Source organism: Miniopterus schreibersii, assembly GCF_964146895.1.
Source record: "Miniopterus schreibersii genome assembly, chromosome: 6".
NCBI lineage: Eukaryota > Metazoa > Chordata > Mammalia > Chiroptera > Miniopteridae > Miniopterus > Miniopterus schreibersii.
Window position 1 is genome coordinate 87,108,107 of NC_138107.1, and position 22,502 is coordinate 87,130,608.

At 49.7% G+C, this 22,502-nt stretch overlaps 1 protein-coding gene across 3 annotated transcripts in view; it reads left to right on the forward strand.

The window, feature by feature from the left end:
• The window catches only part of IGF2R (insulin like growth factor 2 receptor), a 97,281-nt gene that overhangs the window by 27,642 nt on the left and 47,137 nt on the right, over positions 1 to 22,502 (forward strand). For all 3 annotated transcript variants that reach the window (XM_081141557.1, XM_081141555.1, XM_081141556.1), the window contains exons 3-11: positions 2,036 to 2,163; positions 3,915 to 4,013; positions 8,022 to 8,154; positions 10,591 to 10,720; positions 12,433 to 12,538; positions 15,171 to 15,333; positions 15,484 to 15,655; positions 16,495 to 16,598; positions 21,878 to 22,042. In XM_081141557.1, the coding sequence (XP_080997683.1) occupies positions 2,036 to 2,163; positions 3,915 to 4,013; positions 8,022 to 8,154; positions 10,591 to 10,720; positions 12,433 to 12,538; positions 15,171 to 15,333; positions 15,484 to 15,655; positions 16,495 to 16,598; positions 21,878 to 22,042 (1,200 nt within the window). The remainder of the gene's footprint in view (positions 1 to 2,035; positions 2,164 to 3,914; positions 4,014 to 8,021; positions 8,155 to 10,590; positions 10,721 to 12,432; positions 12,539 to 15,170; positions 15,334 to 15,483; positions 15,656 to 16,494; positions 16,599 to 21,877; positions 22,043 to 22,502) is intronic.

The following is a 22,502-nucleotide window of genomic DNA, read 5'->3' on the forward strand; positions in this document are numbered from 1 at the left end:
CCTCTGTGACTGCTCTGTGCTAATGTGTGGATCTACCGAAGGTAACTCACTCTTCTGTTGATGGGCATTTTCGTTGTTTCCAGATTATTGTTGGTTTGAAATACACTCGGGAAAAAAAAGAAAAAAAGGAAATACACCCAGTGTCCTCCACCTTGGCTCCTGTTATATGTGTGCATGGTCTTCTCTTGTCTATGTGCCTCAGAGTCGGATGGCTAGCTCCTAAGGTGCACGGATACTCAGTTTTGGGGCGTCGCGCCACGCTGACTTACGCAGTGGTTGTACCAGTTTACACTCCAGGCAACACAGGAGAGCTCTGCACCGTCTCCAACATTTGGCATTTAATTTTTGTCAATGGAATTGCTGTATTTGGTATGCCATGTGGTCTCAATTTGCAATTCCTTGTTCACCAATGATGGTGAACATCTCTTCATATACTTATTGACATGTTTCCTTCTGTCTGAATGTGTCTTGTCCATTTTATATTGAGTTATCTACTCATATGACCTGTCCTTTCTGTCTAGAAGCTTTAGAATTTTCCCTTTGCCTTTGATATTAAAATTCATCGTGTCTTGACTCAGTGTGGGTGTTTTTTAAAAAAAAATCTCTTCTCTTTTTGTGTTCTCTGTCAGATGTGATTCATGTTCTTTTATTTCCTAGAATTATAAATTTTTTGTTCGTGTGTGTGTGTGTGTATATGTGTGTGTGTGTGTGTGTGTGTGTGTATATATATATCTGTATTTTTTTTTAAATCCTCACCTGAGGATATTTTTTCCATTGTGTTTCAGAGATAGTGGAAGGGAGACAGGGAAATATTGGTGTGAGAGAGACACATCGATTGGTTGCCTCCCTTCCCTGCCCGACCAGGGCCGGGGATTGAGCCTGCAGCCATTTTACATGCCCTTGGCTGGAATTGAATCTGGGACCCTTCATTCCACGGGGCCGACGCTCTAACCACTGAGCCAGACTGGTTAGGGCTAGTGTGTGTTGTGTGTGTGTGTATGTGTGGTGTGTTTACACATGTATGTATACACACATATAAAATTGATGCTAGTGCTTTGCCAGCTCTGTGTATCTCCTAGTTTATAACTTGTTTCTGTTTTCTTTAAGCTAGTTTTGGTGAATATTAATTTTTAAATTTAGTAATTCAAATTTATCAATTTTTTGAAGTTAATGCTATTGAGTGTTAAATGTTTTCTTACATTAAGATCTAAAAGATAACTATATTTTCTCATAAGAGTTTTAAAGTTTCATTTTTTGACATTTACATTTTTAATCTAGAGTTTATTTTTGTATATGGTGGTAGGTAGTAATCCAATTTTACTGTTTTTTCCATGTAAATTGCCATTGTTTCCAATTCCATTTATTGAACACCCTCCTCTTTACCCACTGATCTGTTACTTGTGTCATATATTAAAGTCTGATTTGCATCAATGTCTCTGTCTTCTCTGTTCTAGTCTTTTTTATTCTGGCTTATTACAATAATGTCCCAGGCAAACTGAGGCAAGCTTACCTGATTGGTGGGCCACTCTAAAGAATTTTGATTTTATAGCACATAGAATGGGAAGTTACTGAAGAATTTCAGTAGCCGAGTTATAGCTTCTAAAATATATATTTGATGATCACACTGGTGCAAAATGGACGGGGTGAGAGGGATGGTGAGGAGCGAGACGAGTGGAGGCAAGGGGACAGTTAGGCCAGTGCCAGCGTGCAAGTGCAAGGTGATAGTGGTTTTAGTAGTAATGGAGATGGAGAGATGTGGATGGCCTTGGGGTGGACATAGAACCGGTAGAACTTCCTGATGCACTGAATGCGGTAGATGAGAGAATGATGGGACTCAGCGTGATGTGTTTAGGGCTCGAACAGCTGGGTGGTGGGATGCCATTCCTGAGATGCAGAATTCTGGGCACAGGACAGTTTGTAAGTTTATAAACTTTCAGATGAATTATAGCGCCACTTTTAATTTGCTTATGCTTGAAAATAGCATTGTGGTTGTGAATATTTTATAGCTTGTTCATGCTGTTTCCTTTCCAAATAGGTGACTCTCTTTTGAAAAGTGCAACCAGAACTCTTCTGGAATTCAGCACAGCAGTGGGCTGTGGCTTGGAGAAAAGCCAGAATCACAAAACCCAGAGTAGCATCACCTTCCTCTGTGGGAAAACCTTGGTGAGTCCACAGGGCCATGGTACAGTCTTTCTTTTGTTGAAAGTGTTTGCCCCTTGGGAGGTCAGGCTGTAGCAGTATTCCAGGAAGAATAAGTGACAAAGATGGAGAACACAAACAGATAAACAAAACCCCAACCAGAATCACCGTCGCCATTAAGAACCAGTAAGTAAAAAACCCTAAGTCTGTAGTTACAACTTTCAAGTGAAACTTGACCCACATCCTGTGTAAAACTACAAATCAGAGTGATTAATGTGTTTCAACTCAAAGCAGAGTTTAATGTTTATTGCAGGCATCATTTTTTTCTTTCTAAAATCTCTTCTCCCAGCATTTTATTTTGATAGTTGTTAGGGAAGTGCGTTTATTTTTTTAAAATGTTTTTCTTTCCTCATTTACATTAAAATGGAGAGACTGACAACTCTCTAGGACAGCAGTTTTCAACCGGTGTGCCGCAGAGTTTTTAAAATATGCCATACCTGACTGTTTAGTCAGGGGCACTGACCTCTTTTCCCTCAGCTTGTCAAATAAAAAACGACAACAGCCAGCACAACAATAGCCGTCCAGTGTGAATGGATCAAAATTATAGTTTTTTTTTTTTGTCAGATCGGCAAAAAATATTTTTTGGTGTGCTGCAGAATTTTAGTAATTGGTTTATGTGTGCCGTGAGATGAAAAAGGGTGAAAATCACTGATCTAGGAGAAGCGTTTGCCAGTGTAATGGGGTTCCCAGCCTTTTTGGGTATTATTAGTGTTGAAAGGGGACATGATTGTTTAAAGTGTGATTTGTTCTTGCTGTCTGCATATTGCACGTGATTTTTTAATTTTAATCTTTAGTGTTTAGACAGGGACTTGAAGTAAATAATTGCTAGCTTTTAGGAAAAGCAATTTGTATACAGATCCTATGAATGTTCTCTAATCAGAGTAAGATTAGAAAAATCGGGGTGAGTGAAATTCATGTGGCCACCAGATTGCTTTGAAACATTATTTTAGAATTTGCTGTGACTGCCCTATCCTCAGGCCCATAATATCTCATCTCAAGAATTTAAAAAATAGAACTTACATATTAAGTTTGGATCAGCCTATCAATTGCAGTATTGTCCATGTTCGAAACCTTGGGAAAAAAGTCTGTTCGCAGTGCTGTGAAATATGGAGGTGTGGATTACTGAAAAAGCTAGCTCCTGTTTTAATTTTAACTGATTTCCTTCGCAAATTCTGTGTCCACCATAAAAGAACCAGAATTGTGAAGCACACAGATTTGCACATGGGCATGCAGTGGTAAATTCCCGCCGTGTCGTATCACCCGGCAACGCTGTGGTTCGGCTTGGAGTCGACCCTGGTGGAGGTGTGTGGGGGGGCTCTGGAGCGAGGCTGGCGTACGAACCCCGTTGGGCTTGGGTGGGCCTCCTCCCTCGCTTACAGGAAGCATGAGGTCACATTTTCTGGCTTTGATTTTGTTGGCATTTGGTTAAGAGAACATTTGGAGTTTGAGAGGATCAGGACTCGGAGGATTGCTTCCCATGAGTTTACTGTACTTGCATAGTTGGGGCAGTAGAACAGTTTTGGCCTGAGTATACCAAAATTCCAACATGACTTCATGAAGCCTTTGTCTCAGAATTTTTGGGTTTGGGAACTTGGTAGATGACCTTGTCAAACTAAAATGGTTGCTACTTTTAAAATTTTCATTTACTGTTTCTAACTTGAAAAAAGAAAACTTTACAGTGTGCAGTATAGTAACTTTAATTTTATTTTTAATAGGGAACTCCTGAATTTGTAGCCGCAACAGACTGCGTGCACTACTTTGAGTGGAGGACCACTGCAGCATGCAAGAAAGACACATTTAAAGCTAAGAAAGAGGTAACAAGGGCACTTCAAGGTCACACGCTTGGGAAGTACATTCCGGGGCCCTTAAGATTGGAAATACTGGGGTGGAAATCCTTTTTAGTTCTCAGATTCCACTTGAGCAGAGATATCATGTGGTTTAATTGTTAAAATTGTGCCGGGTGGTTCTTATTTTTAGGACAGGGCATTTTGAAATATTGCAGGATGTGATGGAGGTAGAATGACCCACCCACGTGAGGCAGGTTAGTTCTTGGTTTCTGGTGCTGCTCACCTCAGTGACTGAGTGACATGGTTGAGCGGGATTTAGTGTGTTCACTCTGCCTACAGGTGCCATCTCTACGTGGAGCTTTGGGGTGGCTTCTGGACTGTGACTCTGGGCCAGGTGTCCTGAGCCCTCCAGTTCTGTGTCACCTGGACGACCGTCTTCATGGGCCGGCTGTTCTCACTTCTTGCCATCAGTTGTCTGTTCTGGAGGATTGAATTCAAAGCCGTAGGAGCTAGGAACTGACAGATGGGGGTCAGTTTCACTGATGGCTTAATATAGTATCATTTAAGAAGGGCAAAGAGAGAGATGGTAGTTTTTACAAAGTAAAACCAAGTGAAATTATGAATAATAAGTGATCACAGGTTTTTCAGATACGGCAGCCCTAAAGACGGCAGCCTGAAATGGGAGTGGAAGAGGCAGCTTGCTGGGGAAGGAGCAGGAGGGATGCTCACTGCGAAAGGTTTAAAGTGTGGAAAGGAGTAAGGCCAAAGAAAGGTCGCCGGTGTTCAGGCGATGGTGTCAGATTTACACTTTAAATTTTAAACCGGAGGGTAAACTGTTAGGCCAACATATAGTTAGTGGCAGTAAGAGCCTCCCGCTCTTCCCGGAGACCTCAACCTCTCCAGGCCCGTGCATGTTCCCGTGGTGTCCCCCGACGCGCCAGCCTGACAGCGAGGCCGTTCTCCTGCTTCGGCAGAGCGTCCTCTTGCCTTGCGTTCCCTAACCGACAGTTGTGTCTCCCACCACTGAGGGGAAAAAAACGGCTTTCCAAATGAAATAAATAAAGAAATAGCGGTTTGTTTTCTCCGTGACCTGTGTTGTAGGTCAGAAGTCACAGACCGCAGCCCCGGGGCCAGATCCTGCCCCGGTGTGTGTTTGTGCAGCCCCAGAGCGAAGAATGGCCTTTACGTTTTTATAGGATTGTAAAAAGACAAAGAAGAATACACGGCAGAGACCTACGTGACTCGTGAGGCCCAAAGTATTTACTCGGCGGCCCTTTATAGGAGAAGGGCGCCCTGCTCGAAACTGTTCTTCAGGACTGCGGGGGGAGGTGCAGCTATGTTTTCTCTCAAAACAGTGACATTCAGTTTCTCTTAGAAGCTGATCTAAAGATGCACCCAGAATGTTGCCGTTTGTTCTCTGATCACCTCCAGGTCTGCTTGGCAGCTGGGGCTGATTCATTCAGTGCGTTCCTCGAGGGCCTGTCGTGGGCGGTTCACTACGTTTTGAAAGGCTTCTTGCTCTCAGATATGGAGCGCACAGCCCTGCTCACGGCCTGAGCTTCTTTCTGCCTCGGGTGCGGGTACGTTAGCCGGGCAGGACCGAAGAGCACGTGGCCGCTGGAGCAGCCCTGCTGCCCCCTCAGCAGATCACAGCGAAGCACCCGTGCTCTCCTCTGTCCTCAGTGCGATTGGGTTACACCTTACCGGCTGTGGTGTAACTTCAAAAAGGATTGTGCTGCTTTGTCAGGCCTGGGACCTGCAACAGGCTCAAGTCATGGCAGCTCTAGACGGCGCCTTTTAAAACGCCCGCTCTGGTGCCTGCTCGGTGGACTCTGGGAGGGTCCTTTGAGAGAATACTTTCTCTACAGCATCACGGCCGGCCCCCACCGCAGCACGCAGGGGAACACAGGAAATTGAGAACTTAGCAGAGCTACACAAATACGGTTAACATAGAGCGTTAACAAGGTGGACTCAGTTTGGAGCGTGGCGCTGGCAGCCACCTCCCCCCAGCCCGGCTGCTGCCTCCTGCGCTCATGAATGTCTCCTTTGCTCTGCTCCTGGAGCAGGAAGTGGGAGGCCTCCCTTCCCCGGAGCCCAGGCTGTTTTCCGACGTGCACTCCAGCTCTGTGGGCGCAGGGCTGGGCGTGTCTGCAGTTCCTTCCTGGACGGGAGGCCAGGGGTGGCTGGCTGCCTGGAGCGGGAGTCTGAGTGCCCGGCTCGCTGGAGGCCCTCGAGCCCCCTGCGGGCTTGAGCTAGTTCAGAACTGCGAGCTCTTTCACATGTGGCCCCGTCTTTCTTCCCCTCCCGCCGTGGGCCGGCTGCTCCCTGCTCTCTCACAGGCTTTCATTTTGTAGCTGGAGAGGTGCCTTGTCTTCCATCCCAGCCTGTCCCCTCCAGCTCCTGTCCAGTTTGTGTTTCTGTGTTATCTTGCTGGGAATGACACGCTTGAGATGGGCAGGATTATGAACGCTGTGACTATCACTGGGACCCAGTGGCAGTCTGCAGGAACACCTTTAATTCAGATAATTTTTTTAAAGCATGTGGACGTGGCTTTCTGTGGGATGTAGCCTGAGGCTTGGTGTCTGGCTCCCTGTGAGTCACGCTCTCCCTGTAGCAGATGTGCCAGCCTCCTCGGTTGTCAGCAGGATCTCTGGTCAGCATTACGGGCTGGGGGAGACTTTGCTCAGGGATCTGGTTGGAGTGAGTTCACATGTCCCCTGAGGCTGTGAGGAGGTGCCAGTTGTTGATTTAATCCATTAGCTCTCCATGAAATTTTGGAAAACAGGACTGGGGGAAAAGGGTTAGTGGGTCAGAGCACTCCTGCAGCTTTCGAATTTCTAAGAAAAATTCAAAAGCTAAATATTAAGCAGTTACCCTTTGTGAATAGATCACATGAATAGCATTATAGTAAAAAAAAAAAAGTTTTAGGAAAATTATGTAAAGGACACGAAACAAACGACTTGGAAATGATTGCAGAGAACATGAGTTTTTAGAATATTTCTTTGCACAGGTGATTAAAATGATGCCAGTGTATTATTTTGGAAATAACACTTTCAGGGGTGTCTCAGATAGAGACGTAGCAGGAGGTGGTGGTATCTAGGTGACCGGGGCCTTTTTCAGTTTTGGGCACAACTCTGGGCTTGATCTCTGCTTTGCTTTCAGAAATAGGTGGGACTGTCAGAGCACAGGATCTAGTCGACTGTAATGGGTTCCCTGACATTTTAAAAATAAGAGGCCATTAGTTCATAGAGATGAGAGTGGTCATAAGTGAGAATCCAGTGAGGATGGGTTAGGTGCCGGGAGGAGTAATTTGCCTTCATCGGTAATGAACAGATGTTAGGCTGGAGGCATTGTCCTGAGCCTTTCTTAGGGCCACAGCAGAGACTGAGCCCTGTCCTTGGAGCACCACTCCTGTGGGAGGAAGCTGACGGGAGGTAATGAAGTGAGTAGACCCAGGATTTGGTTGGAAGGCAGGCTGACAGGGCTGGGAAGTGTGGGTCTAGGATGACCTTAAGGTTGTGGCCTGAGCAACTGGCTGAATAATTGCACCATGCTGACACTGGGGGAAGAGCAGGTTTTGGGGGAGACATTTAAAATATGTTCAATTTGAGATGCTTTTGTGTATCTAAATGACCATGGTAAATAACAATAACAAATAACACTTGTATCAACTGTACCAAGAGCTTTACATAGATTAACCTGTCCAGTCCTCACAGCAGCCCTGTGAGGAAACCAGGACCCTCTGGGGGGCCAGGCAGCAATGTGAAGGAAGGGTTTGGGGCCATAAGGGAGGATCAGTGGCATCAAACCCCACTGTGAAGGGGCTGGCGTGGGTGAGAGGAGGTGACGATGGAAGCCCAGGCCCAGGCAGGCAAGGGGGAGGTGCTGGTCAGCCTCTGCTTTGTCAGGGACATCATTCCGACAGACCCTGAGAGGTGGAGAACAGTGTTACATGACATTGGTCACAGGCTTTGCCGAGCCCCTGGCCCCAAGGAGGTGTGTATTGAAGACTGACTTTCCTCTCCCCTCTCCTAGGTGCCGTGCTATGCATTTGATGGAGAGTTCAAGAAGCACGACTTAAATCCACTGATCAAGATCAGCGGGGCTTACTTGGTGGATGACTCCGACCTAGACACGTCTCTGTTCATCAACGTTTGTAGAGACATAGGTGTGGATCATGGTGGGCGTGGGCTGGTGAGGGATTGCGTAGAAGGCTTCCACATCTTTGCCCTTCCACCTGTTCACCTACTAGGATAGCCATGTCGCTGTGGGGGCCCCTAAGGAAGCTTTTGTCCCCACAGATGTTCTCTGTGTACAGCCTCCCCTCGGCCCCCAGGAAATTCTGATTCCATTGTAAATTCCCTCCAAACTATTGGTCTATCCCAGTGCATTCTGTCTGCCAGACACTTTGGGTTTCAAGATTCTCAAGTAAATCTTACCTCCAGTGACATGGGGGAGAATGGATTGATTTGGTGTGTGGGGTGCTGAGGACAGCTGGAGCAGAATGGAGTTGGGGGGGCTGGGGAAGCCAGGTGTGTTTAGCCTGCCGTGTGTACCTGAGCCCCTTGGCTTTGAGCTGCAGGCTGGGTAAAAGGGAGAGAGATGTCCAGAGTTCTTGGGCACTTGGTCATGACACATGTTTTGTTTTGGGATCACTTCTTGCCGGGATTTCTCTGAAGGTGCCAGAACTGGTGTGAGAAACTTGGGTGTCGTTGCTAAATTAACTGAAGGCTGTAACAGCCTTTATCTAGAAAGGACCATAAGAAGTTGTACAAGCCCATGCTTGTTCTGTCTACAATGTCTAACCTAGCTTGATGTGTCCTTTCAAGGGCTGTGAGTCGCTAGTCCTGTGCTAGCAGCCACTGAGCCATGAGCAAACTTTGCTGGTAATTAGTAAAAAAATCATTCTTCTCTGTTCTCCTTACATTCTTATTTCTCACATGGTATGTAGGCCTTTGGCCTTAGAAAAGTTTGGAAAAGAAATTTAAAATAAAGTCAACCCATGAGAGCATTGCTGGGTAGTAGGTACAGGAGTGTTCGTGTACAAGTGTCCTTCAAACTGTGAGTATACCTATGGACCACTTTCCTATTATTTCTAAATAGTTCCAAAAAGTGAACGCACCGCACATGTAATTGACCAGGAGTGGCCCGGCGGTCATGTTTGTCTCTCGTGTCCTTTTGTGCTCCAAGGACAACTTCTGCTGTTCCCTTGGGAAGAAGTAGACGGAGTCTTTGTCTTAAATGGGTCTGTGGCTCAAATTTGATTGTAAAATTGAAGAGTCTTGTAGATTATTGAATTCTGAAATAATAGGCTATTTTAGTTTAGAAAACACTTAGGTTCCTGGTCTTTTTTTTTTTTTTTTTTAAATCATTTTGAGGATTATTTAAATTCACTGGATTTATTCTTAACAGTTTTTTTCTTTCCAATTTACTGGCAATTTGAGTTGAATTTCAGTGACTTTGATTCACACGGGAAGTGCCCCAGTCTTTACCCAGACATTCTCCAGCCCCAGGAAATTGCTCCGAGCCTCATCTGTGTTTGGTTCTGGCTGGGTGGTTCCGCTGGTTGGAGCATTGTCCTGTGCACCAAAAGGTTGTGGGTTTGATTCCCAGTAACGAAATTTCAGAATACAGGCTTGAGACCTAAGGGTTCCCTGTCCTTTTTAGCATCTGGTGAGTCCTCACAGTAAACTGGAGAAGATGTGGTGACTCTCCCCCTGTGGTTGATAAAGCTTTAATTCAAGCTCAGGCTGGGTGATGTTTACTCACTCACGGGGGAACTGACTTTTGAGCCCCTGCAGTGTGAGAGGCCCTAATTTAGGCGCCGAATTACAGTGTTGACCACGGGAAAGTCCTGCTCTCCTCAGGCTTAAGCGGAAGATGATGCATAAAAACGTCAGCCCCGTGCTGGGCAAGGCGTCGGGTGTGTTAGGCCGTGGTCACAACCCTGCTGCGCTGGGGGAGGCACAGCTGTGGTAATCCCAGCCTTGCGGACAACCGCTTGTGAAGTCTGGGCGTTGTTCTAGGCACATTTAGTAGGTTATCTTCCTTCATTCTCCCGGGCAGTGAGAGTTGTGTCGTTAGACCAAAGTTGTAGCAGAAGTAAGTGGTGAATCTAAGATTTGAACCCAGAACCATCTGTGGGTTCTTTCTCGAATCTACCCATTTTTGTGCAAATCCACGGAGTACCTGAATTTTCTAGTCTGTTTATAAATGGAAAGGGGGTGATGCTGAACTTAGGGCCTCTCTAGGGGGAGGGGCACATTCCTGAACCTCAGGAACTTAATAGCCCCGTTGGTTGGGCGCCTCTTACCAGGTGCAGGGCAAGCCTTTTGCATTCCTTCTCCCCACGCTTGCCCGAAGCCCTACACGTGGGGGTGGGGTGCTGCTCACAGTTCTTAGCATCCAGGCCGGCGGGTCACTGGCTGTCCAAGGTCTCAGAATGGAATGTGGTCCTAGCTCTTTTTGTTTCCAAACCTCTACCTTATGTTACTTATGGAGACTTTAAAAAACTTGAGCATTTTTTTAAAGGGACCCTGGGCCTGAGGTTAAGTGTGATTACCACTCCTGACGCACAATCAACGTCCTGTGTGATGTTTTACAGACTCCCTACGGGACTTGAGTCCGCAGCTGCACGCCTGTCCCCTGGGCACTGCCGCCTGCCTGGTGAGAGGGGCCCAGGCCTTCGACGTTGGCCAGCCCAAGGAGGGACTGAAGTTAGTGAGCAAGGACAGGTCAGTGTGTGGTGGGTGTGTGTCATCCTCAGCAGGGTCCCTGCTTTTTAGCTTGCTGCAGGATAATACTTGCAGAACCACAGCTTCACACATGCTTGCAAAGTCGCTAGTCATTACTGTGAGTCACCTGAGTGGGCCGGCTGACTTCTAGTCACCGTCTCTCAGAGCTATGGGAACGTGTTAGGATCCAGCTGTACACAATCGTTTCACCTGACAGCCGCCCGAAGGTGTGTCCTGACATTGGCCATGGCAGGTCGCCCGCCAAGTTCATTCCTTGTCCATACTTATCTGTTCTTCATGGACACCATCCTGGAGGGAGGGAGGCAGGAAGGGCAGTTTGCTGGCTCCCTTCCAGGGCGCTGAGCCTGCTTCCTGATGGGGCCTCAGGGCCCCGAGTTCCGGGCCGGGGGCTTCATTCCTCACGATAAGAAGTGCCGGTGACTCACACGCTTCTCCTGCCTTTGTGCCTGACTTGGCAGAGAGATACTTTTCTCCCGTGGCCCACACGTGACCACGGCCTGACCTGCGGTCAAGAATTTTGATTGTCCCTCATGGCAAAGCCTTTGAGGGACGCCTGGTGGGTGGCTCTGGTCTGGAGGTAGTGGCACATCAGCGCTGCGATTAGATCGCCCACAGAAAATGCTGGAGCATACCTGAAATTTGAAATGTTTGGGAGGTTTCTATATGGTTATCTGTACTTGCCGGGGCTGCCGTTAATGAAGCACCAGGGATTGGGCGGCTGCAATGACAGATATTTATTTGCTCTGTCTTGGAGGCCAGAGTCCAAGGTGTGGTGTCAGCAGGGTGGGTTTTCTTTCTGAGGCCTCTCCGTGGTTTCTCGATGGCGGCTTCTCCCTGTGTCCTCACGTGGTCTTCCTTTGTGCATGTGTGTGTCCTAATCTCCTTTTCTTATAAGGTTACCAGTAAGATCCGAGTGACCCTGATGACCTCATCTGTACTTAATCACCTCTTTAAAGACCTTATCACCAAATACTGTCACATGCTGAGGTGCTGGAGTTAGGGCCTCAACGTGAACTGGGGGCAACGGATGGGCAGGGAAGACATCATTCAGCCCATAATGTTGTCCTAAGTAACAAATGGGGGATTCTTTGTCCTGGGAGGACTGTGTAAAGCGTGGGCATTGCACGAAGGCCCCGAGCTTGTCTTCAGAGAAAAGGCAGGCCGTGTGTTTGTGGAGCGCCAGGATTGCCGGCACACCCCACGGTGAGACCCGCACATCCTCCGGGGGCTCTGGGCCCTTCCCGCTGCGGCTGTGGGCGGCCAGGTCGGCCGGCACGCTCCGCTGCCTTCAGGTTACAGAGAAGATCTTGGCCTGCACTTTGAGGTTGTTTAGAGAGAAAGCGGTCGTGCAGTCTGTGGCAGAAATGTGCTTGACCTGCTCAGCTGTGTTTGTTTTGTTTTCTTAAGAGTATAATGTTTTTTGTTTTACTCAAGCAGCTTTTCTTAGTTTTTAAATTTACATGTTGATTGTTTATTTTTTTTAAAGGAAATAGCATTTAATTGGAGTTTACTTTTAAATGTGTTTTTCTTTTTCCCAAATGGAAATGAATTAAAGTGTTGTACTATGTGTGGCTTCTTTTACATTTTAATCTTTCTTCTGTTACTGTCCTTGCAAGTGAATGCTCAGGGCTCCGGATTAATTTGAATGCAGTTGATACTTTGTAACACTGCTCTCTCTGTGCGACACCCAGGCTGGTCCTGACTTACGTGAAAGAAGAGGCAGGGAAGCCAGACTTCTGTGATGGCCACAGCCCGGCGGTGACCATTACCTTTGTCTGCCCGTCCGAGCGCCGGGAGGTGAGTGGCTTCTCTTGGTGATTTCCCGGCAGCGCACGGTAGCTGGGGCTGCCTGTGAGCGTGAGCGGGGCCTGCGGCAGGGCGGTGGGTCTGGGTGCGGGGCCTGAGCTCCAGAGCTGGCGGGAAGGTGTGCTCCCTGGATGGCCTCGCCTGGGGGCTGAGCCGGTGAGGCTCCCGGGAGAACAGCTGCTGTTTGCTTTTTCTCAGCCACCTGGAGGGGCCTCTGGATGTGAACGTAGGATGGTGTTTTGTTCTAGTGTTGTGGGAGATGATTTTAAGTGGTTCATGGACAGATTTTCAAAATTCTCCTAGCTACGCCGATTTGAATGGATATTTGAAAAACCATCCGTACAACCCCAAACCCATGATTTCATGGCTGCTGTTGTTTCAGCATGAAGCAAGGTAAAAATAGCTAGTGAGTTTATAGAAATGTGGTAAGGAAAGAGAAGTACAGATGGTAGGCAGACCTCGCAGAAATCCTGCAGGCCAGCGACCAACGTTTGGGGTCCCGGTGTGGGAGAATTACGGCCAGAGGAAGGCTCCCGCGCCACAGTGGAGCGTTTCACCCCCACCCTGCCCGCCTCCCCCTCCTGAGCTGCCAGCAGCTTGATTGCTCTGTCCTCTGGCTGTTTACGCAATTCAGCGCAGCTGTAAACTCCGTGAGGGTAGGGACGGTCTGGGTTGTCCTTGGCCAGTGCCCAGTGGTGTTGCATGCACGTGTGGTGGGGAAGTGTTTTAGCAGATGTGGGTGCTGATGGAAGGGAGACATCCCCGGGGAGGAAGGGTAGGGCTTTCCTCTAATTTATTTCTGTCTTCTCCTCATAGGATGAACTAGGAGGAGTGGAATTCTTTTGCTAGGGAGCCATACTTCCCTCCCCCCAAATAAACGTGGAATGTGCTGTGGTTTCGGGCTGGCCGCTGGCCCACTTTGTTCACTGGGGTATGGGGACAAAAGTTTAGTCCCGACGAGCTTTCCATTTTATGTCCCCAGGCTCCCGGGGCCCGAGGGGGCAGCTTACTGAGGACCTGACTGCCTGACCAGGGCCGACGTTCGTTCCGCGTGTGATTTATCCTTTCCGTTTGTGCCCACACATGGGAATGGAACTCTTTTCAGGCTGATGAGACGGTCTCAGCTGGCTGTGGTTTCACGGTTTCCCCTTCTCATTTGTTCTACACTCAGGATTGTTTTATACTTTTATACACTCAGAGTGGAGAGGACTGGGAGCCTCCCCGCTTTCTCTTCCTTGGGATCCGAGGCACTCAGTGGCGTTAGCAGAGGAGCTAGTTTGCTGTTGGCGAAGGGAAGGGTTCGTTTCCAGTTTAACTGTTCACTGGGTGGAACTTGGGTTACACGTGATACCCTAATACTTGAAGGTTTATTTAAGCATTTGTCCAGGCTCACTGGATACTTTTAGGAGCTGGGATTTTAGTAAACATTTTCCTTGTCATGTAGGTCTTTTTAAAGTTTTATTGAATTTACAAAGTGCAAAGTTCGCCTGCTTTAAGTACAATTGACTGGTTATTAGTATATTCACAGAATTGTGCAACCGGGGCCACCGTCTGATGTTTGAACCTTCCCATCACCCCCAAAAAGAACCTTGTGCAGTCCCTCCCTCCCCACCCTGCCCCACCCCCGGCAATGGCAAGTCTGTGTCCCGTTGCTGTGGACTTGCCTTTTCTGGACATCGCGTGTGAGTGAGCCGTACACTGCGTGGCCTTTGTGTCCGACTTCTCTTGCTTGGGGCCCGGCAGCCTGTCCCCATACGTTTGGCTTTCCTGAGCCGAGTGGTTCAAGCTCCGATTTTGAGTCAGACAGACGGAGCCGGACTCGCAGCTTCACAGCTTATTTATCACATGACCTGTGTTAGCAACCCCCGCACTGAGGACTTGTGCCTGGCACGTAGCAGGCGCTGGGTAAACATTTGCAGAGTGGCGGTGCTGAGAAGCAGCACAGCTCTGCCTGGTGCTGAAGAGCGCCCTGCATTTCTCCAACAATTAAAGACGATGACGCTGCCCACCAGGGAGCCGTGACCTTGCAGCATCAGTCTCTGCACATCAGGGCTCTGTTAGAGCTCAGTGTCGGAGCTCATGTTTGTCAAGCAGGGCTCTCCCAGAACCCAGTGTGGTGGGTGCTTCCCCGGGGGCGGGAGCAGATGACAGGCGAGGTGTGCCCAGTACCCTTCGACAATCTTAGGAGAGGGGTTTAGGACCATCTTTCCAGATGTTCACGTGCACAGCGATTCCCACTCTGCTTGGGGGTCCTCTGGCTCGGGCTCTGCAGCACTTCTGATGGAAAGGCACGGCCTGCACCCCCTTCCCCCCCCCCCCCCCCCCCCCCCCGAGCCTCGGCTGCTTGCCAAGGTCACGGGTGTCAGGTGACGCTGAGTTCAGGGTGGGCTCCCGGGCTGAAGTTCGAGTGTGGCTCTGAAAGGGACCTGAACCGTTGCAAGTAACTGGAGTTGTGGCAAGTCAAACAAATGAAAAAATGTTACGGGCAATTGTGATTCAAAAACAGGGACAGAAAAGTGTAAATACCCAACAACTTCCTCTCGAGGTTTTCAGAAGCGCCGAGAACCTGCATCCAAGCTCATTTCAAAATTTAATTTTGCACCTTTCACCCCGTTTCTGCTAGGGCACCATTCCCAAGCTCACGGCTAAATCCAACTGCCGCTACGAGGTCGAGTGGGTTACTGAGTATGCCTGCCACAGGGACTACCTGGAGAGCAGCAACTGCTCTCTGAGCAGCGAACAGCACGACATCGCCATCGACCTCCAGCCACTCCGGCAGGGCCCAGGTGAGGTGCCGCAGAGGCTGAGTTAACCCTTCAGGCGGCGCCCCCGGGGCAGGCGCTGCGGACACAGACCCAGGTCGCGTGAAGCAGTGTTGTAACTTTCTAACGCCGTGGATGTGACGAAGCCTCCTCTCGTTTGTTCATTTTCTTTAGGTCATTACTACACTGCAGATGGAAAGGAATATATTTTTTATTTGAATATCTGTGGAGAAATTGAATCAACCCCAAATGTCTGTAATGGGAAACAGGCTGCGGTTTGCCAAGGGAAAAAGACTGATTTCACTCAAGTCAAAGTGGCAGGAAAATTCCAGAGCCAGACTCTTCGGTGCGTAAACAGCCTTCCCGTGCTTTCTGAGCGCATTGTGCCTGTTCTCGTAAAACACACCCGGCTTCCCTGTCGTCCTCTGTTCCCCGTAAGCACAGAAGTCGGCTGAGACAGCATTCCTCCGACCTCACTTAGGCATGGTGCCTTTTGTCACTAAACAGTGGGATGTTTTTCCTGGCTTGACAATAAGACTGCCGCTGTTAAATCTGTTTGCTTTATGACCCATTGTTCGGGAGGAACCGTACTGTAGGAAAGTTATTTAATTAGTTTACAGTCGATGCCCCTTTTGTGTTTTAAAATTTATCTTTCCCAGCTTTCAACGTTCTCTGGCACTTGGAGAATCTGAAATGCCATTAGTGTAGCTTTTAAAAGTTTTAATCAACTAAGAAAATGTATTCAGTGCATTTCTCACGACCCTTGACTTCGTGGCTGTGGTCACAAAAGCGTTAGGAGAGTGTCGGCCTCTGAGAATAAGCATTGTGCAGGGCCCCTCAGGTAAGACCGTGTTTATGGCAGTTGCTGCACAAGCTGTGTGCTTCTCGGCCATTATTTATTTTGTACAAAAGCCAAGAAGGCGAGCAGAGGAGTGTTCCTGCTCACAGCAAAACCTTCGCCGCGCGCTCGCAGCCGTTACGACTTTGAAGTCAAGGGCGCGATGAGCCTGTGCGTGTGGAACTCGTTTCCTTTAGACGTCTCCCCGCCGGCGAGAGCGTGCTGCTCTGTGTCAGCACCGATTTGTCGGTGGTATGCAGAGGGCTTCACGGAGAAATGTTTAAAAATTCAAGTTTCTCTCTTGGTTCTGCTAAACGTGCGTGTGTGTGTGTGTTATAAACACCTAGGTACTCAGATGGAGACCTCACCTTGATCTATTCTGGAGGCGATGAGTGCAGCTCCGGCTTTCAGCGGATGAGTGTCATAAACTTCGAGTGCAATGAGACTGCGGGTGAGTGTGCCTGGGGTTTTTATCTGAGCTCTGACGGGCCCTGGTGTCCTTGGAAGGGAATGCTGAATGGGGCAGTCAAATGTCCTTCTTCGGGTGTGGCCACCTCCAGTCCCCAGCCGAGGCAGGAGTGCCCAGCCAACGGCACACATCCTGTTTCCACTTTCCTCCCCTCTCTGATTGTTTTGGGAGAGGGCCCAGCACGGGGCCTGCTGGGACGGAGGTTCTGTCTTGAGCTCTGGCTCTCACCAGAGCATGTACGGAGCCAGCGAGGTGGGTCTGCTCACTGCCTTCGAATGGGCTGTCATTGCACCACTTTTTTTTTGCAAACTAATTTACAAGGTGACCCTTTAAGATGGTGGCCTGGGGTAGCGGCTGGCTTTTGGGATCACATGAGATCACAGGGGCAAGTTTGGTTTTTCCGAGCTATTAGGGGAAGCTTCCTTGAAGTCATGACGGCCTTGGCGTTGCAGAGAGCTCTCTGTATCTTGGGATCCTGGACCCGGTCTCCATCTGCAGAGGGGTGATGGGATCTGTCATCATCGGGAAGCTGTGACCCCAAGCGTCCTGCAGGTCCACTCAGCCTCTGCACAGAGCTCTGGAGCTGGCTGGGCCCCACGTCTGTAGAGCAGCACAGGCATGCATGGCCGCCCTGCCCCCTGGGTCTTCCTGGCCCCGCATGCTGATTGTTTGGTGTGTTTCTGTGGCAGAGCTTCGACCATTTGGTCCCAGGCAGGTTTTGTCATGGTTCACCGCAGGGCCTGGGAGAGGCAGCTGCGTGTGATGGGAACTGGGCTCCAGAAGCCGTGTCTGGGGGGGTGAAGGAGGTCGGAAGAGGTTGTGATTAAGACCAAACTCTCATAAACTGCCCTCAAAAAGGGCCCTCAAAGAGGAGCCTAGTGCAGCAGATGGGGAGGCCTGGGCCCCAATGCCCCTGCCCTCCTGCTCGCCTCTGCCCATGGGTCTGCTGCTCCCTTGTTGCCCAGCAGCCCTCCTCACTCCCTGTGCTCTCTGGGCTTACTTTGGAGTCTGTTGGCCGGCCCTTTATAACTTTCATGTTCTCAGTTCAGTCATTCAACACACATTTTATTAGTACCTATTTGCATGGGCCCTGTGAGACTGACGGATGCCACGATGAGAGAGCTCTCGAGGCGTTTATAGACCAGAAGCCGAGAAACAAGGGAACCTGTGACTAGTGCAGGGTGATTGGGGCTGCCCAGAGCTAAGGCTGTCGCCCAGGATGTCACCAGGAGGGAGGCACTGAGGTCAGTGATTCGGGGTCTGGGTAGCCACGGGATCCAGGCAGTTAAGGAAAGAGGAGGCTCTTTTTAAAAATATATATATGTTTTTATTGATTAGAGAGAAAGGGAGCCTACAGGAGGAGGAGTGAGCCAGGCGCAGAAGCAGGGTGGCTGTGGGCACCTGTCGTTGTGGCAGAGGGGACGGCTCGTGCCAAGGCATGAATGTGGGTGGCTGTGAACAGCTCCAGGATATGTATTTAGAATGTGGCTAAAGATGACCCTGGAAAGGAGAGTGGAGCAACCTTGGGAAAAGCTCCTGTGTCCTGTAAAGGAGTTGACAGTGTCTAGAAACGAGTGTGAAGTCCCAGGGACTTTGGGCAGGCAGATGACGTGACTCTGACTTGGGTGTGGCCTTTGGATGCATCTCCCATCTGGTTCGAATGCCCTCCTGCCCTCCTCAGATTCTCTGTCTCTCTTCCAATGTCCCCCCCCTTCCAGGTTTTAGGAGACCCTCTCAAGAACACCCCTGCTCCTCTGTGTCCCTGTCCCTGGGAAACGCAGCCCACTGCTTATCTGTGCTCCCAGATTTTCAGGCACTCGGCCGCCTGCCCCTTCCCCAGCCGGGCCCCCTGAACTCCCCCGCTGGCCCGCTGCTCTGCTGTGGGTGCCTCCTGTGGTCCAAGTCTCCCTCCCTTGTCATTACCTCTTGGCCTGTTCTGGACTTTTTGTAAACGACTTGGCCGAGATCTTTGGGAGTGCGCTGATCTCATCTGGGCACGCTGGGAACATGGAGTAATGATCCAAACAGATCCCAGCGGACGGGGCGGGTGTGGAGAAGGGCACATAGCCGGGGACGCTCAGGGAAGTGTGGCCGTCCAGTGCAGACGAGCTGAGGCGTGGAAAAAAGACTGCAGGCCTTCCCCCTCCTCTGTTACTTTTTATTAAAAATTTTCAAACATGCCCGTAGAAAGAACATCACAATGAAAATTTATATCCTGGCCACTCAGATTTAATGGTCATTCGTGTTTTGCCAAATTTGCTTCATATAAACCATACATCACTGATGGGATATAACACTCCATCCCAGCTTCGTCCTGACAAAATTAACACTGCTGCCCAATGCCAGAAACTCGGTGTTTAGCTGGCGGTTTGCATTATGATGGTGACAAGGGGGCCGGATGGAGAGATGTTAGGCGTTTCTTGGGGGTTTTGAGCCTGCTCTCAGGCCGGACTTTGGTTATAAAATATTTAAGGCTCTTTTCACCTCTGCGAGTCAGTGCTTCAAACTTTGGAGCAAGCTTGTATATGCTGTAAAATTATTTATGATTACTTCGTCCAGATTTAAATTGAGAGTTTTGACAGGCAGTCCTTTGGTGGGTTCTGTGTTTTTGGGGTGAATGTAATTGTGTGTTTTTGCATGCGAATGGGTATTAATTGGCTGTGTAGTGTGTGGTTTACAGTTTAACTTGGATCTCCAGGAATTATTTATGCTTATGAATCACGTACAGTGTTTGTAAATTTAGTCTTGTAGCTGTAATACACTCTTAACCATTTGTCTCAATAACGTACGTCTAGTTTGCTGTAATGCGATGCCTTATTGTCAAGTGAGGGCATCAGGTCACTCGGGAAGAGCGATCTGTTAGGACAGGCGAGGAAGAAACCTACAAAGTTACGGGGCTCATTACATTAAAGGTTTATTTTTTAGTTCCATGTACACTCCTGTGGGGGCTGGAGACGGGGGCTCTGCCCTAGGTGGTCACTCAGGGACCCGCTTGCTTTCCCTCTGTGCTGCTGCCGCCTGTGGACGTTGCCTCCAACTCTGCAGAATGGAAGCAGCGGTTCTTTTTAATAGGCCAGAGCTAAGTGGCAGGGGCCAACCTCCAAGGCAGGGAGGCTGGGAGATGTAGCTTTGCTGTGAGCCCGAGGGAAAATTAAACCCCGTTTGGTGAGTAGGTAGCACTGTCTTTGCCCCAGAGGGATGGAAGAGTGGGTGCTGCCGCCACTCGGTGCCTTAATTCCACTGGGAAAACCCACTTTTCCTTCAGCTGGTCATGGGATCCACACACTGGGGAGCCATGTAAGTGACGTGCTGGGAATGGGCCGCAGAGGCAGGGGAGCCAGGACCGTGTGATGGACAGAGATGGTGAAAAGCCAGTATTAACCCTGCTGATGGGTGGAAACCACTGGCCCCGGGATAGTGGTCCTGAAGGCAAAGCCCACTGCGTTTCCAACAAACAAACGTGGTTGGGTAGAGGGGAGGGTCAGCTTACTAGTCTCCTAAAATTGCTTGAGGAGTTAAATAGGAGGACAGGTAAGATGCACCCCACCGGTTATGAGATTGACTCTCTCCACAGATCATTAGCCAGTTTCAGATGCAAAACCTGCTTGCAGTGGGGGTGGGTGCCGGAAACCTCGTAGTCGTATACGAGTAATCGTTTGTCAGCCAATCTGGTGAAAGACACACATGGCGGATGCCTCAGGTTTGTGGATCCCAGTAGGAGTCTGCTGCCTGTGAAGCGTGTGGGTGGGAGACGTGGCAAGCGAGCCTCACGCGCCTTCAGCAGTGAAGGGTGCGGCGGTCCCAGCTCGCGGGTGGGTGCTGTGTTGTCAGGAAGGAAGTTGGGAGCACTGCTTCTTAAAGAGAATGGCTTAAACTACTTACTTAAAAAAAAAAAGAAAGAAATAACCCACAGTAGTATAAGGAAGTATTGCCTTGTACTTACGAGCCTGGTTCTGGGGCCAGACCGTCTGGATTTGATTCCTGGCTCCTCTCTTTCTAGCTATGAAACTATAGGCAAATTATTTAGCCGCCCTAAATCTACTAAATGGGGCTAAAATTGTGCCTGTGCCATAGGACTTTTAGGATTAAATATGCCAGTTTTTATGAAGTGCTTAAATCAGAGCCTGTTTCCACAGCCAACCTCTATGTAGCACTAAGATGCTTTCCTGGTGCCTGGCTCAGATTGTGTGCAGTTACAGGGCAGCTGCTGGTATTATAATTATGGTGTTTGTAATATTAAATGCTTAATAGAAACTGCAATGGAAACATCATTTGCCTTTGGTACAAAATACTATTTCTCTTTCCTGGAGGACATTGTGCATTTTGAGGCACCAAACCGCGAGAAAGGCAGGCGATCCTGTAGGATCCAGGGGAGGACTGTTAAACCATTAAGGGGAGGGAAACAGTTTTGTGCCAGCGGTCCGCCAGCTTGGAGAGGCCAGGAGAGAGTATTTCTAGTAAGCAGAAAAGTCAGTGAAGCTCGCTGCATCCCAGGCTCCGTGGACTGGCAGGGGGGGTGAGGGGGTGACCCAGGAGGAGCTGGCTGTCTGAGCAGAGCTGAACTGTCTGGGCTTGCGGTTGGAAACTGTGGGGCTCCCTGGAGGCAGTGGGCCAAGAGACTGCTGATTTGAGCAGGGAGTCAGAGCCACACGCACTCACGAAGCCCCGAGAATGAAGGATGCTGGCGCCATCCGGAGGCGTGCCTGCAGCTTGTGAGGTTGCATGGACCTCAGCTCACTTCAGTTGGGAAGACTGTGGAAACGAGCGTCTTCCACTTTCATTTTCGGGATGAGCCCCAGGGAGCTCGTCTTGCCCGCAATGACATCATTAAGCCAGTGGCACTCCTGGGACCAGAGCTCTGGTCTCTGTCTCCCTTTCAGCGAGCCTCTGGTCTGACCCAGCTGCTGGTGGAGGCTGACCACAGTCCCTGGGCAGCAAGAGCCCTGCCGGGTGGCCCCCATGGTCTGCATTAGCACTCGTTTCATGTTCCCGTCAAGTGTGTTATAAACAGCCTCACGTCCTGTGGAGACCATCTACTAAGATGAAAGGGGCTCAGGCCTGCTTTGAGGGGTTTAGGATTATCTGAAACTCAGCAGCAGTCCCTCTAAATCCGAGCCCTCTGATCCCAGGCGTCTGGGGCCGGAGTTTCACTGTACATTGGGCGTTGGGGTCCTGTTTGCCGTTTCTTGCCTTGCTCCTTTGATGTTCCCGGGTTTGGTCGCACAATGGAGTGTTTTATTTTTCCTTTCCGAATTGCACAGGTAACGGTGGGAGGGGAGCCCCCGTGTTCACCGAGGAGGTGGACTGCACCTACTTCTTCACCTGGGACACGAAGCACGCCTGCGTGAAGGAGAAGGAGGACCTCCTGTGCGGCCTCACCGACGGGAAGAGGCGGTACGACCTGTCCGCTCTGGCCCGGCACGCAGGTAGGCCTCCCGTGCCCGCGTGGGTCTCAGCCGAGACGTTTTCTTGCCTCTTTCCCCGTTAATACGTTTGGAAATGCTGTTACTGTTTCTGCTGTCAGCTAACCGCGGCATGGCCTCTCCTGAGGCCCTTTGCTTGGCTGTCCTGCTCTTAGCACGTAGCACATGCGCCCTCTGCTGCTGAGGACGGTGACCTGCTTCTGTTCATACGTGACGCGCTGAGAACCGTTTGCCTTCAGGGCCCGCGCATGTCCTGTTTGTGTTCGCGACCCTGGGCCCTTGCCCCACGCTTGGCCTGCTCGTGTAGATGAGGTGGCGGGTTTCTTGCAGCTGCACAGGCCTCCTCAGTGGTCGGGTGGAAGGTGCGTTACCCGTGGCCTGGTGCTCTGCCCGGTCCCGAGGCAAGGCTGGCGTCCGGGTTTGGTTTTAGGTTTCTGATTTCATACTTTGGGGCTTGGGAGAA